Here is a 17,795-nt window from a genome sequence, read left to right as displayed (position 1 = left end):
GGATTGTTATGAACTAATAATCAGCATGTCTGTAGGACTAAAACAAAGCAAAATGAAAACGATCAACCATCTACCACAGTGATTTTCAGTTTTCAGAATAGGAACTACATGCAGATGAAACAAGCTTAAAAGAAATTTAAAAGAGTAAAATTTGAAGGCAGCGTGGAGACTCTGCAATGGAAGCTGAAAACAAATCCATGCCTTCTAAATGAACTTGTAGAAGACCTAGAAAGGTGGGAGGGCTAACAGAATATATAAAGAGTATATAAAGGAAGATATTTGAAGAAAAGAGATCCATAGAACAAATGTTAAGTTTGAGATGGCCACATCACCAGAACCAGATCACCTATCTGGTCAAAGAGTACTGAAGAAATAAAAGAATGAATTAACTGTGATTACTAATAGTATTTTCTTGCTTAAAACAATTTTATTTTGAGGAATGGAAAGTAGCAAATTTGATTAAAGTTTCTAAATAATGCATCTAGTCAGGTCTATAGGCCTGCAGACCAGGGCATCTGGGAAAAAGCATATTGTAGAAGAGACAACATAGCTTTCATAAAAGTAGGTGTGCTGAGAAGGAAACAGAGAGCATATCAACAAAGGGGTGTTGGCCTTTCAGGATTCCAAAAGATTTTTAAAATGTCGTCAAAGAATCTAGGTTCTGTGGGATAGGGGTGAAAATCTTGATGTGGGTTACTTATTTCCTGTTAAAGGTGGAAAATAAAAGTCATAGGTGAGCAGTTCATTTGCCTGATGAAAGAGTTTGTGCTCAGGAAGGATTACTCTGTCCAGTATGCATGTAAAGGAGCTGTAAAGAGAATGGATGATGCAGTGACACATCTTGTTGATGATACAAACCTACTTAAAGTCCTTTAGGTAAGGATGATTTGCAAACAGCTATAGAAAACTCCTAAGTATTGACTGGCAGTAAAGTGGCTGCAGTGAAAATCAGTGTTGATAAATGTCAAGCAACGCGTGAAGGAAAGGAATCCCAACTTTATATGCACAGTAATGAGTTCTCATTTAGTTCTTTTAAATGTTCCTTTAAGCACTCATGAGAGAGATCTTGAAATTGTAAGCCCTGGTTCTCTGAAAACATTGCTTCAATACCCAGCACTGTTCAGAATGCCAAATCAAATACTAGGAATTCTTGGTAAAGCAGAAAATATCATTATACTATGATATAAGACTCTGTAGATTGCAGGCAGTGATCCGGTCCACCACTTAAAAAAAGCATAGTGAACCAAAAGTATGGAAACCTCCTGCACAAAACCAGAATAAATAGATCAGGAATGTGATATGTCTTGTGTTATTTTCTATCTGCCAGGTAGGCGTCTATGTATGAGCTAGCAGTCTGGTCTCCCAGTATAGTTTATGAAAATCTCAGCTTAGTCACTGCAATTTAGAATGTGATTCATGCTGTCTGATCGCAAAAGCTTGTGTTTCGCTCAACGCCTGTTTTAGTTTGCTACTGAGTATAAGGGGACTATATAGTGAGTGAAGAAAAATCTTAAGTAATAGGTTAAAAAAAAGCAGAAGGTGGTTCTTCAACCTAAAGTTTGAGCTTATAGACTATTTTGGATGCTTATATTTTATGTTCAAAAATCAAATAGATAATGTAAGAGAAATCCATCAAGATCTGATTGACAAACAAATAGAACTTCTGGCTCCAGTATCTTTGAGCATAAATTGAGCAGAACAAGGAGCAGAGAAGCTTATGCTTTCTCTTGCCAATCCTTCTTCCCCAAGTAAATATGCAAAGGTTGCTCCAAAAGTAATGCCTCCCATTTATTTCCATGTAAATTACAGCAGGTACAAAGAGCACAATAACTATAAAGCAAATTCCCAGCTACAAAACATTGTTTTTCAACATAATAGCCCCCAGGAGCTATGCCTTTTCACCAGTAATGAACAAGAGCCTGCATGCTGTGCTTGTAAAAATCTGGACCAATGGAGGTGACCCACTGTCACCACTGCTGAAATGCACCACCCACCACCTCACTGTGCTCACATCCATTGTGCTCACATCCATTGTTTGGTATCCATAAATGTTCAGCAAATGGCAATGATTGTCAATGGCTGAGATTTCTTCCGTGGAGGAATTGAATAACATACCTTTGCTTCATGTGCACTTCCATGGCAAATGACAATGTGTCAGACTCCCTCTGCTGCCATCTGTCACATGGCAAGAAAATGTAATGGAATAATGGTGGGAAGGTTCAACCTCTACTGACACACCATCAACATCTGCCTCTGGCATCGTGGGAGGCATTACTTTCAGAGCAGACCCCAGGTGCTCTCAGAGATAGGACTGAGTGAGCTGACCTTGTCTACTGACTGATTATGGCCACTGTTAGGTTCTAGACTTGTGGTATTTGGCTGGTATCTGTGCTATATCTTCTACAGTTCTTGCTAATTTTCCAAAGCATTTTAAAATATTTTCTAACAGAACAGTATGGATCATTTAAAATCCAATCTACCACCTACAGCATCTCATACCATTGAAATTCTTCCTTGCATAAGGACAGTCATAATGAAAATAATTTGGGGCTGTTTTTCCTTTTGCTGTTCACACTGAGAATTCATTTACACCCTGAGCTATTTAATTCAAAATAGGTTCGAATAGGTCTCTCCTTGTGATAGTGGAACATGACTCACCATGTATATTTGTTTTTAAATTGCCAACTCTATAGTTCTGCAGTTTTTTTCTGCTATAAACCTGTGGTGGGTTTAGTTTTCTTTGTGTAGAAGAAAAAGAATAATAGAAAAGTTAATCAGTCCTACACTATGCAAACCAAATATTAAAAACATAAATATTACGGTAAAGCATTTCAATCATATTGATGAAAATCAGAATCAACTAGAAATTCCAAATTACTGCCTCTATAGCTGAAAAGTACTATACGAGATACAAAAATGATTACTATTTCTTTCTTTTTCTAAAAAGAATTCCTAGTAAATTTCAGTCTCTAACACAGAAATAAAAACCAAGCTTGAGAATCGTGTATGTTGGCTGGTGAACTGTTTGTCCACAGGAAGGTTTGTTTAGTGTATTACTACAGTCGTTGATTTTTTTTAATCAGACAATATCACATGCTGAATCTTTGTATGGATTTTTTCTTTTCTGTCTTCAGTTTTAAATGGTAAGATTATTTGCATTGACTAACATTCACTTGTTGTTTCTTACATTTTGATTTGTTTAACTAATGAAAGTGCTAGTAAAAACTCAGGCAGAATAGCAATAGAATGCATAATGTAAATTTTAGAGATGATGAAAAAGCTTTTTCATTTTTTATGTTGAAAAATTAGCATATCACTGCAAAAATCAGTATACAGCAGAAAAAAATAAAAAGTAATTAAAAAGGAAATAACTTCTCAAATAGGGGAGGGGACAGGTTTTCATTTTTTTCCATATATTTCTGTGATTTCTGTGATTTCCTTTTGTTTTCTTATGTCTTACCTCTGTTCCTAAGCATTCCCTCTTTGTAAAGTAAGATATAGTCACTAAAAGATGTTGACTAATCGTGACAGATCTTCTGTTTCACCTTAATTCGGATATAATGGTTGATCTACATAGTCATTTGTGTCAACCTTAGGTGATACTAGTATTTGCAAATCAATATTTCAGATTGAAATAACTGGTCTGAAATCTGCCAGATACTTCAGTACATGCTCAAAAACAAGCAGTTTTTAGGCTTAAACCTATGTGATTTGCCTGAACAATGAAGTGTGATCCTTTTGCCATAGAAATTAATAGCAAGTGAACAAGGCTTAATGCAGGAACTGCCTTAGAATATATTGCATTGCCAGAACTGATTTTTGCAGCAGGTGCTTTCCATTTATTCTGACAGTGTTTTATATTTATATACAATTGGGTGTTGGTAATGTTAGATAAGAGTTGCTCTCTTCATAATGCATGAGATACTCGAGATAAGATCATAAATGCAGAAAAGTCTGCAGGGGCTTTAGCATCTCTTTTCTTTTTTTATTCACTCAAATTGAGAAGTGTTTTTCCTCTGCTTTCATATGTTAAACAGCATTTGTCCATCCTGAGGAACACATGCTGTGCACATGTAAACAATGAGACAGAGAGAAGCATGCCCTACAGTGCACAGCCCAGTGGGTGTTCTGCTTAGGGATTTAATTTAACTAGCCAGAAATTATAGTGAAGGCTCCAAATTGCTACCAATTCCTGAAATGCTGGACCCTACCCTTTAGACCTAGAGCTCATAGCAAGTATATTAGATGACTGTTATCTCTCTGAAGGTCGGTACATGCCTTCCTTTCAGCTTGACAGGGAACTCCTTTGCCTTGTTAATCAGCTGGTAGCAGACCCCATCATTTTGGAAGTTATCACTTATCTTTTTTTATGGTATTTAATTTGTACAGGTTTATCGAGCAGAAATGGTGCCCCTTAAAGAGAAAGTGCATCAAGTCAATGAGCTGGCTCACCGGTTCACTCCCCCTGATATTCAGCTCTCCCCATACACTCTCAGCTGTCTGGAGGACCTGAACACAAGGTGGAAAGTGCTACAGGTAGGTCTCCTGCGACTGCTTTCTTTATGCTGCATTTAATTTATTTTTCTTCTATGTGGTTGTTTTCTCCCTGGGCACTAAACAGTCACCAAAGGAATGAAAGAGGAAAGAGGTCAGTATTGGAAAAGCAGTTTCAGCAAGGCTATTCCTATTAAAAAAAAAAAAAAAAAAGTAAAAAAAGCAAGGCCAAATGCAAGTTGTTGCACTCAGAGCAATCCCAGATATGTGTACAGACTCACTGAAAGCAGCTCTGTGAAGAAGGACTTGATGGTCATGGACAAAGAAAAGCTGATCATGGGCCAAGAGTGTGCTCTTGCAGCTTAGAACGTCAACAATATCCTGGGCTGCATGAGAAGAGAGATGGTCAACAGGGAGTGGAAGGGGACTGTCCCTCTCTGCTCAGCCCTCATTTGGCTCCATCTGGAGTACTGTGTCCAAGTCTGAGGCTACAGTAGAGAAGGAATGTGGAGTGGATCCAGAGGAGGGCCACAAAAGTGGTCGGAGGCTGGAGCGCTTCTTTTAGGAAGAAAAGGTAAGGGAAGTGGTCTTGTTCAGCTTGTAGAAGGCTCTGGGGAGACCTCATTGTGGCCTTCCAGTACTTGGATAGAAGTTAAAAGCAGGAGAGGGACCAACTTTTTACACAGTCTGACAGTGAAAGGACAGTGGGAATGGTTTTAAACTAAAAGATGGGATATGTAGATTAATGTTAGAAGGAAATTTTTTACTCAGAGCACAGTGAGGCACTGGCACAGCTGCCCAGAGAAGCTGTGGTGCCCCATCTGTGAAGGTGCTCAAGGCCAGGTTGGATGGGGCCATGGGCAGCCTGAGCTGGTTGGGGGCAGCCCTGCCCATGGCAGGGGTTGGGGCTGGGTGGGCTTTGTGGTAACTTCTAACCCAAGCCATTCTGTGCTTCTATGATTCTGTGAAACATGCTAATGTATTCTCTTAATTTCTGGATTCTTTTATCCAGAAGTAAAATCAGTTAAGCCAGTTTTTCAGACAGTTAGAATTTTCATATGGATAAAATACTTAGAAATTTATTTACCTTTTAATATTAGTATTTAGAAAATCTTGCTGCAAAATATGTCATGTGATAACATCTTTCAAGTGACTTATCCATGTGTTACTTAAATTTTTATGGTGTATTTGTCCTGCATATGAATAGAAGATATTGGTACTGCCAAGTCTAATAGTCAAAAAGAGATTATTATTTCTTTATTCTTCTCCAAAATGAATCTTGCATTTCTGTGACATCTCCAGTTTATCGAAGTTAATGTAAATATTAACAGCAGAATTTTTGTTTTTTTCTACTTTTTTCATAAATCAGCAGCTTGCCATGAGAGTGCTAGGTTAAGTAAAAGATAATTCTTGATCTTTGCTCATCAGTATCTGATTTTTCTTACATTCTCAGGGTAGGCTTAAGGTAACATTATTAAAGCAGATGAACAGAAATCTAGAAGATAAAATAAATGTTCCTCTAATTTTTATCCACATATGTGAAAAAATTACTTGTATTTCCAAAAAACAGCAGCTAATTAGCTCAATACGCCAATTCATAGAGAAATACCTTCTTTTAGCTAACAAAATAACTAAGTTCCAGTGGTTTGCTGAAATATGCTTCATTTTCCTTTAGAAAAAGGGAAAATGGGAAGATTTTTCAGAGTGAGAGCATATAGTATGTGAAAAAGTCAAACAAATCTGAGAGGAAGTCTGATATAAGCATTTTGTTGTTATCTTTCATGAAAGCATTAGGCAGAGGGCCAGCTTGAAATTGTAGACTATTTTAAAACATATGCTGGAAAACAGTTGTTCACACACATTTCATAGATAATATGCTCTTTTTTCAACAAGTGCAGGAAGCATTGTGAAGTTAGATCCTTGGAGACAGTATGTTAGAGTGGGATGTTAGAGCTGATAGAACTGGTGGTAATTTGGAGTTTTGCATTTTACTGTCTTCTTTCATATTTACTTAAATGTACTCTGGAAGCTATTGGATAGCAAGGTGAAAACAATCCAGTACAACTCCAAACACATCTTGAGGGGAAAAAATGTAGGCTATTTTGAAGGATTATCATGTATAAAAGGCCGATATGTGACCCTTGGGAAGAAGAGGATCTATGTTCCTATAATTTATTTTTTCTACCTGAAAAAGGAACAGAGTTTCTGATACAGAGCTCATTTGTTTTCTGCATATAAAGTCTAGTGGATGTTTGCATTGACAGTCACTCATGAGGGCACTTAGAGTGTTACATTTTCTGTCTTAGGGTCAGGCTTAAGTATGTATGAAAGAAATTTGAAATTTTGGTCCTGCAATAAGGAAATCAAAGATAGAAATGATTTTTTGTGTGTCCTACAAAATTGTTCTATTTCCAAGATAGGTTTGTATTTTGTGTTTCCCGTTTTCAGTTCGATTACAACTTTTTTCTCTCTCTCCCTCTCCCTTTCCTTATTCTTCTCCATCCCCTCCTATCCATTCCCCTTTTATGTGTTCTGTTTTTGTCAACGTATACAGGAATATTCCTAGAAAAAATTGTACATTAAGGAGGATGTAACTACAAGTGAGTGTGAAGCAAGCAGAATTGTAAATTTCAGGATTGTCTCTGTTGGACATTATTGCACACTCAACAAAGGGAGAGCTGCCTTCAGGCCCCAGCTCGCTGCTAGGCAGCCCCTCAAGGCAGACCAGGAGGTCACTGGTCAAAGATGGTGCAGTGAGGTTTGTAGGCAAAATCTCTGACACAAACAGAATTCCTCAGTATGTCACAGGAAACCTAGCTTCAAATTACTGAGAAAGATTATTTTAAATCTAACCACTTATGTTCTTAAAAGCAAAAAGGGAAATCCTTATTTTCCTGAAGTAAATGTGGAGTTGTGACAGTGTCAGAGTCCTGCTGGCCTCCAAATATAAAGGTCCCAACAAATACTAATGATATGTGCCTTCCAGTCTTCATTCAGATCCAGTGAATCTCCAAACAATTGAGTCATTCTGTTCCCACCCCTCACTTGACAGGTGGATGGGCACCAGGGCAAGCAAGTTACATCAAAATGTAAGTTGAAAGCAGCACTGACTTATTATAACAGAGTTTAAATTTAGGATTCTTTCTCATCTCTCTTCCGTGCCTTCTCCAACAAAAAAAAAATCCTCAAAAAAGAAGCAAAGTAGCAACCATATATACCCATAAATGAAATGTTCATTCATGACTGTCACTGTTGAAATAAGTTTTCCAGATTTTCACAGAATCATAGAATGTATCGTAGAATCATAAAGGTTGGAAAGACCAATAAAATCATCTAATCCAGCCATCAGCCCATGCCTGTGACCGCTTCAGACCATGTCACTCTGCAACATCTGCGCATTTCTTGAACACTTCCAAGGGTGTTGACTCCGTGACCTCCCTTGGGCAGCCTGTTCCAATATATGTATGTTTAGCATGGTGATGGTCTCAAAAGATATTCTTTAGATCTAATCACGTCATTAAGGTTTGAATATGATTAAGGGTATTCTCATATCATTTTGTCAAAAGGAAAAAGAAACAAACAAAACCCCTCTTCTAGTTATTTATAGTTCACTTTTTGAAATTGACAGTCACTGTATGTGAATCTCATACATGAAAGTTGTAGTCATGTGCTTCTATGGAAAATCTTCCCTACTGTTCTGTGCATCTAACATTATTAAAAGGAAAGCTACTTACTCCAGATAAAGCAGCAAGTATAAACTAAGGCTATATTAAAAGTGGTTAAATAGAGTGGCAGATGAGTCAACAGTAATAAGGCAGATATTTTTTCCTCTTCAAGAGACAGAAAAAGTCACATATGTATGAAAGTTTCATATAATAAGGATTCAGATTTCTGTGTTCATTATGTTTCTATCATCTTAGCAGTTCTTCTTCTTATTTTATTTGTTCATTTTAATAACTGATTTTCATTTGTGTGCTTTTTCTCTGTTTTTAACTGTCTTTTGATTAATGTCATTTTAAATAGTTGATGAAAGCAAGAGACAACATTTTCTGGGGCCAAAATTCAGGCTCATCTATAATTAGACTAATAAGACATTGCAATCATAGTTCTTTTCAATCTTGAAATTTGAAACTATTATTGTAGTAGTTGCAGGTTCCCTCTTCCCAGCAGAGGGAGATTTTGATCTTTTTGGGAAGTTGAGTTTTTCCATCAGACTCTTAAGTAAAAACGTTGTTTTGTATATTCCACGACAAATGGAATTTCTGCCAAACACACAGCTGTCGTGGTTCTTTCATGGCCTCTATTTAATTGGCTATTCCGCTTGGCTTTAGAAGTCATATACCCATGGTTGTTTTTTTTCATTTCTGATGGCTCAGTTTTGTCTAATGTTTGTCTGCATAAATACGCATATAGATCCTATTTATTTATTTATATGCTAACAAGTAGAGAAAGGATAGCTATCTGTATTGGGATTCAATGTGTGTCAGAAACTGGAAAACTTCCTTAATAAATTAGGAGGATATCGTCATTGTTCTTTGTGGCATGTTTAGATCAGTCAGTGAAAGGATGTGTCTAAAATTATAAATAGGCATGATAATCACCAACAGGCCATGCCAACTGGAAAAAAAAAAAAAAAAAAAAAAAAAAAAGGTCAAAGTTGTGATGTTCTACGTGATGAATTTCAGTTTGTTGAAACAGCGGGTGTTTTTGTTATAGGACATACATCCATTTTAAAGTTTTGTGATTCCTTCACTTTGAAATTTTGTCCTCTTTCAAGGTTTGTTTTGAAGAACCAAGTAGATACGCAATGATTTACCCTATTTCATATTTTCATATCCATATTCAAATTTCTTTTGGTATGTTTTTTCCTGTACATATGTGTTTTTATATGTGATATTAAAAAAATGAACAAACATTGACATACGTGGTTTGTAAGTACAAAGACAAGCACAGAAAATGTAGGAATTTGAATAAAATGTCTTACATGGACAGCCTTAATTTATTATCCTGTTGTAGAATCTTTGCATATGTCCTATATTGTGTAAGATTTCTGGTTTATCTGGTTGTTGGATAAATAATAGGAAGAGAATGGGCTTAGTATTTGATACCCATTAGTCTTGTTTCCTTACAAAATGAAACTTATGCAATATACTTCCACCTGTCAGCAGTTATAGATTATGTTTGGCAGCATACGTCTGTATGAGTCACACCAGAATATATTTAGGGTACTGTGCCAAAATGAGATTATGATACTGTAAAAAATGTATTAACTGAAAACCAACATACACTAGTTCTGTTGCTTGTTGGTCAAGTAGTTATAAGGAAATGATTGAGTATTTAGCTTTTTAACTTATTCACTAATCACCATTGTAACTGTACTGAAGATGGGAATATTTTCTTCAATATTAGTGAACCATAATTTCTGAACATCTCAAAAATATTTTTTTTTCTGTAAAAGTTCCTTTGACACAGAAAGTGGACGTTGCATTTGAACAATTAAAGCTCTGTGTTTACCTTAGATGTAAAAATCGCATAGACTGCTTCATTTTCTGTCAGCATAAAGAGAAGTCGGCCTGATTTTTTTTCAACACCCTTTTAGGTGTTGTGACTTGATTCCATTCAGCTATGTTCAGACTGCTTAATATGAACGTTAATGTGTGGGGGGTTTGGTTTGTTTTGCTTTAAGATAAGAGTGTGTGAGCTTATTCAGGGTGAAAAGCTGGGAAGTGCGCAAAGCTAGCAGCAGTCAGAACAGTGAAAGCATACAAGGACAAAACCAGAATGAACCTTGCAATTATGTCATTCTCCGAACCTGACTTCCATATCACAGCTCCTTTTCCTTGCCAAAATCTTATCAACTGTCAGCACTCATAATTCGTTGGTTAGATTTTCAAACAGAACAGAGCAGGACAGGATTGTGTAGTGTCGGGTAGGGTAGGATTCGTTGTCAGCTTTCTGCTGACACCAGAGGGATGATGAGCCTTAACAGTCTGTGGTTGAGCTCCATAGCCTGGAGGGGATGTACTCTGCTGACACAGATAGTCTGTCCACTCAGCCCTGCTTGGTTTGAAGCAAGGTTAAAGAGGATCTACAAAGGAACATGGTTGTGGCAGATAGAGCCTTCACAGAGTTTAAGAGCTGCCATGTAAAGACCCACTCTCTAAATGTGAGCGGAAGCAGTATAAAACCACTTAGATTCCAGGCTCTGGTGCCAAGGTACCGTTGAAAGATTTTAAAGAGGGAGAATGCAAAAAGTACTCCTCTTTTTCCCCATTTTTGCTTATTCTTTTCTGTGAAATGCTCTGATTTTTTAGAAAGAAAATATTTTTTAAAGAGATTTAAAGTCCTAAGGTAGAGAAAAAAAATATACAAATTTCTCATTCAAAAGGTTTATGTTAGCCAATTTTTTTCCCCCTGTTAAGTCATTTTGTGTCTTTTTGCCATATCAATTACGTATTATATTACTGCAGATATTTTTATGTTAGGCTGTCTACTTTCAGGTTATAGAAAGCTTTTACAGTCTTCAGGCTACGCAGGACTGTGTACTATGTATTCTATGTCATTTTGCTTTGGTAAAACTTTAAAGATATTTTTGCCATTTTAGAAAGTGCTATCAACAACAGTGGTTAAAATACTAAAAATGTCAGTAGCGTTAAGTTGTGACATGGCTTTAAACCCTGCCTTTCTTGATTGGTATGCATGTCATTCACAGAATATTTTCACAAGGTGCCCTCTAAAACTGCCATTGTAGTTTTCATCGTACCTTGAGTAAAGATGAGTGTTGTGACCTTACATGGAAAATTCTGAGCGGTCTGGAAGTCTTGTAATAAATAGTACGTTAACCGTACAGGAGAGGGCATTTTAGAATTAAAATAGCTCAATTCCTCATACGTGTTTTGTGTGCAAATGGTTTTTATAAAATGATTCCAAATTTGTACCCATGTGGGACAACACAGGTAAAAGGAGTTATTTCAGTAATCATTGCTTGCAGCAGCTCATCTGACCCATTTGATCCTTGTACTTGCTGTGACTTTATAGAAGTGTGAAAGTGTACTTAATAAAGAATAAAGTATACTTTACAACTGTTAGAAAGGTACCCCTTAGTTGAAGAACAAACAGTATAAATTATGATTCTTGACTTGAAGCATACAATTTCATTTTTATTCATAGTATTTTGTTATTTCTTTTGTACCTGTGGAATCATAGGTACATATAAATTGTATGTTGTGAAAATGAATTCTTCAGGGCATAGTGTTTTGTTTGAGAATCCTCAGGTGCCTAGTTTCAAGACAAAATTAGCCTTTTTCTTCCATTTTCTTACATGTTCCAAGTTCATTCTCTGCCATAGCTCAGTTTGTTAAAAAAAAAAAAAAAAAATAGTGGCATGAAGAATTTGTATCGGTCAAGCTAGGACAATAAGCCTGAATCTATGTTTGCAGATAGTATTTTCATTGTGTCAGATATTGTTGCATGATCAAATGGTCCAATTCCTTATATTGGTCTCAAGTGTGGTGCTTCCTTTCCTTCCCAGTTCCCTCACATATGACTCTTTTTAATCTGTAAAATCAGTGAGTTCTGTCCTACTTATCTGACATAAAGCTAATGCTACAGCACTGTTTCAGCAGTGCAGTGGGATTTCAGGTATTCAGAGGAAACTGAAGAATGTGCCCTCTATAAAATAGCTTTGCATTTCATGTATATCCCAGCATTCCAGTTGCTTATCTCAAAACATCACATTTCAAATCCTGAATTGACTTTGTCTGTACTTTTGCCAGCCCAAGAGCTAAGATAACTGAATTTGGTTTGCACATCAGTTGTCATAGCTGGCTGCAATATATCCCAGAATCTGGCTGGCTAGGATTACCTTTAAAGAGAAAGGGTTTACATTTTTCTCATAAAGCCTTCATAACTTTATTCAGCTGTGAATGACATGTGAATTACTATCAGACCTGTCTGGTCTGTTGCAGAAGCCATGCAAATTTTTTCTCTGAAAAAGTCAAGACCTAATCCTTCTTCATCAATGAATAGAAGGTCAGCTCCTAGCAAATAGCGTATCTGGGAGACAGAGATGAGTCTAAATTTTATCATGACCACTTTTCAACACTGTGCCCCACACCCTCAGTCATTACCGCAACAGATGGGATAAGCCTGTGATATCTGTCAGTGCCAGGACCAATAATTTTAGTGTGCCCAAAGTTATGATACATAATTTTACAAATTATTTTAACTACCTGATGTACACATTTTTAAATGAGTGTTCATTTATGGATCAGAAGGATTTCCCCTTCTGTGAAGCTTACAAAGTTCAACTGAACTGGAAACAACAACAACAATTGTGTTGATTTTGTGCAATTCATACCAGTCTTTTTATTTTACGACAGTTTGAACATTTGCATTTTATAAGGATCTGTCCTGTTCCATAGAAATGGGGACCAGGAAAAAATATGCATCTATTTCATGCACATTTGTGCTTATAATTATTGTTATATGGGCTGAAGCCCCTGACACAAAACTAATAGTGATTTGTTGATGTAGCTGTAGTATGTGGAAGGGCTTTGGGACAGGAACTATAGTGTTGTTAGGTGTGTTATTTAAAAGTGCAATTACATGTAAGGAAAATATGGATGCTGTAAAACCTATGTTGTCAGCCTGTGAACTTAAACCAGAAAACAAATGATAGACTCAAACCTACCATTTCATGCTGTCATATGTCATTCAGGAAGAGGTATGAGGCAGACTTCAGCCTGTGGGAGCTAAGCTATGGTTTGCTGCTCACTTAGTCTACTCTGCCGGCCTTCACAACTGGGCATGCTGTTGCTTCTGCTGAGCTTGTGTAGCTCAGATTTCCCCGTGTGCCCCATGAGCAACATTTGTGCCTTTTGGTGCCAGAAGAAAAGCTCATTACAGCTGTATGGAAGAGCATCCTATGAAAAACGTAAAAGCTGAAAGAATAAAAATCCTGATTTGCTGTTTTTAGAAAGCTAATCAATCCTTACTCCTTCTGACAGCAAAATGTCATTTGTTCCTGCTCCTTCTAGCTCTTTGGAGGAACAGTTCTGAAAAGGGGTATTCACAGTTGTGCACAAAGTAGGTTTCATGAGCTCAGTTTTCATCAGTAGATTCACGCAGCAGTGTAACTGCTTGGAGATACTGTATTTTACTGTCTTTCTCACATTCAGACAGGCTGTAGCTTGCCAGAGATATTTTATTTTGAATGAGCATATAACTAACAGATGTTTGCTTTTGGCTCCATGTCTACATTCTTTGAAAGCTGGAGAATTAAATTGCTGACATTCAGACAACACTAATTCACATATCCAGGGAGCCTAATTTGCCATCCCTGAGATCCTGGTGCTCATGGGTTTAGAAACCATTTCAGCGACACAATGTAAGAATAGGCTGGGGAATTTCAATAGTACGCTCCTGCTAAACATAATCACATTTTATAAACATCTGCGTCATTACTGGTGTGATTCATCTCTGAGCTGTATACAGCTGTGTTTCCAGTTTCAATTAACAGTCCCTTAATTGCATCTCCATCTCATGTTACTAATTTAGTTAATTTATTCATAATTAAGAGTATTCTATTTTCCACGAAAGTTTGTTGAGCTTCAAGCATTATTTAAAAAATAAATAAATAAAAAATAAAAAGAAGAAGCAGGCTCGTTGCTGAGGGATTTTGATTCTTACAACAGTCATATCAGAAAAGAAACGTCATTCATGCACGTAGAAAGGAAGGCAATGTGAAATGAGAAGTCTTTGGGAGGGTTTTGCTTTGTGACTGTGCTTGTCTCCTCATTTTTGCCTTTCTCCCTTCTGCCCCACACCTAAAGTAGTTACTTGTTGATTAGACTGAAACAACAGCTTCTAATATGTAAGAGGAATGATAACGAAAAAATCTTACAAGAGCAGTAGTATATATGAGATGTGAATCAAATCCCTTTCATTTTTGCCTTCTTAGCACATTTTGGAGTGCAGTGTTTCCTATATGATTAGGAACTGTGAAATAACTTTAAAAGTGTGGATTCATGTCGAAAGTTAGGAGGAAGCTTTCCATACAGAGGGTGGTGACACTCTGGAACAGGATGCCCAAGGAGGTTGTGGATGCCCCATCCCTGGAGGCATTCAAGACCAGGCTGGATGTGGCTCTGGACAGCCTGGTCTGGTGGTTGGTGACCCTGCACATAGCAGGGGGTTGAAACTAGGTGATCATTGTGGTCCTTTTCAGCCCAGGCCATTCTATGAAAATAAGGAGTGTCTAAGCAATATTACTTACCAAAACAAGGGGTTGCTTTTTAGAAAGTATCTTTTATGTATCAGTACAAGGGTACAATTTGCAAAAACACAGAAACATGCCTTCTTACAATTGTCCATAGTCCTGTGATGTTCTTCACTTACTGTTTTTGCTGAAATGGTTACCACTGTCCGGTACTTGCTGGATACAGATACTCTCCTCTCTGTTATCTTTATTTGCCCTGCAGGGATATTCATTCTAGGAAATAAATTAAGTATTAAGGAGTTGTAAGTATAAACAGCACTACTGAAAATAACAATACATAAATTCTGGTTTCTTTGGCATGAAGAGTATTATGTACTCATATGTTACCAGTGAGAAGATGAGTAGAACATGCAAAATGCAGAATCCCTTTCTGGAGAGGAAGAGAGGAAGGAATATAGGGTAGTCACCTCTTTAAGAAACAAATATTTATTAGCTGAGATATTGTTTCTTGAGTGGACATTGCTATAATTCTGTATGCAGGAACCTGTAAGTTGTGCAGAAAGATTGAAATAGTCTGATCAATACATCTCAAGCAGAGCTGCAGGTTTTTAATGACAGCTGCTGAATCCCTTCTAGCTTAAAATCAGTTCTCTGAAGCTTTTTCCTTTAATCTTCCCGTTCTCCAGTCTCCTTGATGCTCTTTTTAGTTTCTCTCATTGCTCTTTCTCCTTGAAGCTTTCTTTCTTTCTTTCTCTTCATACAAGCTTCTCCCTGTCTGTTGTACGATCTACAGTCATACTACTGCTTTTTAAAAATAGAGTGGGGAGAAAGTAATTAAACAAGCAAATAGAGTACAAAACCAGAAACATTATAATCTAACATAAGGGGGAAAGAAAGGGGTGGAGAGAGGCAAAGTGGAATCTAACGTGCAGATGAGGTAGGTTTTTAGTCAGGGCAGTTTTGTGAATCACAACATTTTGTTTTCCCCAGGGTTCTCTTAAGAGCAGAGTTAGTGACAGATGCACCATACTCAAGCAAATTTCTAAGACTTTGGAGCAGACAATATCATGATTTTCTTTTCTTTTACTTGTCAAATATTAATGCTGGAAAGTAATCTTGTGAAGATAATAAAAGTTAGAACTGTTTCAACCTTTCAGCAGCATACTCTGTGTATTTAGCAAGTAGAATGACAGTTGCAGGGCTAACCTTGCTGTATGAATTCCAGGCGGCCCCGCCTTTTTTGATTAAAATGGTGATTAGGGTTAAAGGAGATTATCGCAATTTGCCAGAGTCCCGTTGTGTTGCAAGCTCAGGGTGGGGGAGAGTGATACAGACAGATAGATTGTCAGGGCCTGATCAATCTACAAGCTTCTATGGCTTTTTCCTACCTCTATTATTTTCACGCATTCTCCAGATTTCGCAGATTTCACTAGAAGCAAAATTGATATATATATTTTGTACACACACACACAAAAGTAGTTTTCCTCACCCAAGGAAGAAGGACTCTTCAAAAGGGAGTACGAAGGCTTTTATATTTTAGCATGTTAATGTCATACTCTGGAGGATTGTTGTTTTCTTCTTTGTAGAAGGGCAGTTCCACTTTGTACTTCAGATGGCAGGTTTATACCCTGTGGAAGTCTATATGCATGTAAACCTATGCGAATTTGTATTTTAAAGAGCATTGCAGATGATTTATTTGTTTAGAAAGATGCTTGAGCCATAACTTAGAAATAAATATGATCTCCAGATCCTAAATCATCTTCCTGTTCAAATGAAGCTCCATTTGGAGTTTAGATCATTAAAACCCGACTTTATTCCTTAACCCTTAGTTTTATTACATTATACATGGCCTTCCCATCCATGTTTTTCCCAGAAAATAACTTTGTGATTCCAATATGGGAAAAATCTGGTTTATATTTATCTTCAGCCTCCTTAATGTATGGAGAAGAAAATAAGTACCTGTGGGAAAGTATTGCTACATTGTTGTGCATTTCATTTCTGAATATTTAACCTCAGAGGGTAATTTTGTTTCTGATGCTCGCAGAGCTCCTGATACTCCTATAGCAGAAAACATGCTATCGTCAATTGTGTTTGAGTACAACATTACTGTGCTCATGTTGCTCCTGCTTACACAGCAAACTGCTGAAGTGACTGGTTCTAAATTTCAGTTCTTAATGCCCCACTGATTTAGAATCATAGGATCATTTGAAAGGGACCCTTAAATATCATCTAGTTCCAACTCCCCTACAATACAAAGGGATGCATAAAGCTAGATCGGGATGATCAGAGCCCCATTCAATCTGAACTTAAATGCTCCCAAGGATGGAGCATCCACCACATCTCTGGATAACCTGTTCCAGTGCCTCATCAGTGCCATTTAGACATCATTTGTATATGCACGTTATAATAATTCAATGTCTTTTGCAGTAAATGTTAGCCTTTCAACTACATTTCAATCAGTATTGTTTATTTTTCCCCATGAAGAGTAATTCCTAGAAAATTGTTTTCTATTACTAAGCACTAAGAATCACTCTCACATGTGACATTAACTGCCCACAAAAGCCTGACCAAGAAAGAAATAAGACCCTCAAAGACCAAGGAAGAGAGGGGGATATTTTAGGCCACTTGAAGATCAGAGGTATTCCAGCCATGGAAAATCAATATTCCTTCCTGATAGTCCACTCATGATTGCACCGGAATGTAAGTGCAGTTATTGCTTGCCTTGCCTATCCTAGTCCCATTTACTTCAGTGGAAGGCGCATGCAAGCCAGCAAGATTTATCACCTTGTTTCTGGTCACGTCAACCTGTTATCCTTCACTTGTGGAAAATCTTAAAAGGATCTTGGTCTGTAATACTGAATGAATCAATCTGTGCAGAGGTGAGAACCTAGATTTCTTTCTGAGGTTTTTGCCCATGCTGTCCTCCCACCCTGAAGATTGTGCAAATCCCATTAAAATGGCAGCCTCAAACTCCTTCAGTAAGTTCTTGTTTGATCTTCCTCCCTCCCTTCCTTCCTTCCTTCCTTCCTTCCTTCCTTCCTTCCTTCCTTCCTTCCTTCCTTCCTTCCTTCCTTCCTTCCTA

General features: G+C 37.2%; 1 protein-coding gene across 14 annotated transcripts in view; it reads left to right on the top strand.

The window, feature by feature from the left end:
• Positions 1-17,795, top strand: part of DMD (dystrophin) — a 986,794-nt gene that overhangs the window by 823,035 nt on the left and 145,964 nt on the right. For all 14 annotated transcript variants that reach the window (XM_042866635.1, XM_042866641.1, XM_042866633.1 and 11 more), the window contains one exon: positions 4,390-4,536. In XM_042866635.1, the coding sequence (XP_042722569.1) occupies positions 4,390-4,536 (147 nt within the window). The remainder of the gene's footprint in view (positions 1-4,389; positions 4,537-17,795) is intronic.

The sequence above is a fragment of the Lagopus leucura genome, unplaced genomic scaffold (assembly GCF_019238085.1).
Source record: "Lagopus leucura isolate 7727_CA_CO unplaced genomic scaffold, USGS_WTPT01 Super-Scaffold_100001, whole genome shotgun sequence".
NCBI lineage: Eukaryota > Metazoa > Chordata > Aves > Galliformes > Phasianidae > Lagopus > Lagopus leucura.
Note: the sequence above shows the minus strand (reverse complement) of the source record. Positions and strands in the feature narration are given on the sequence as shown.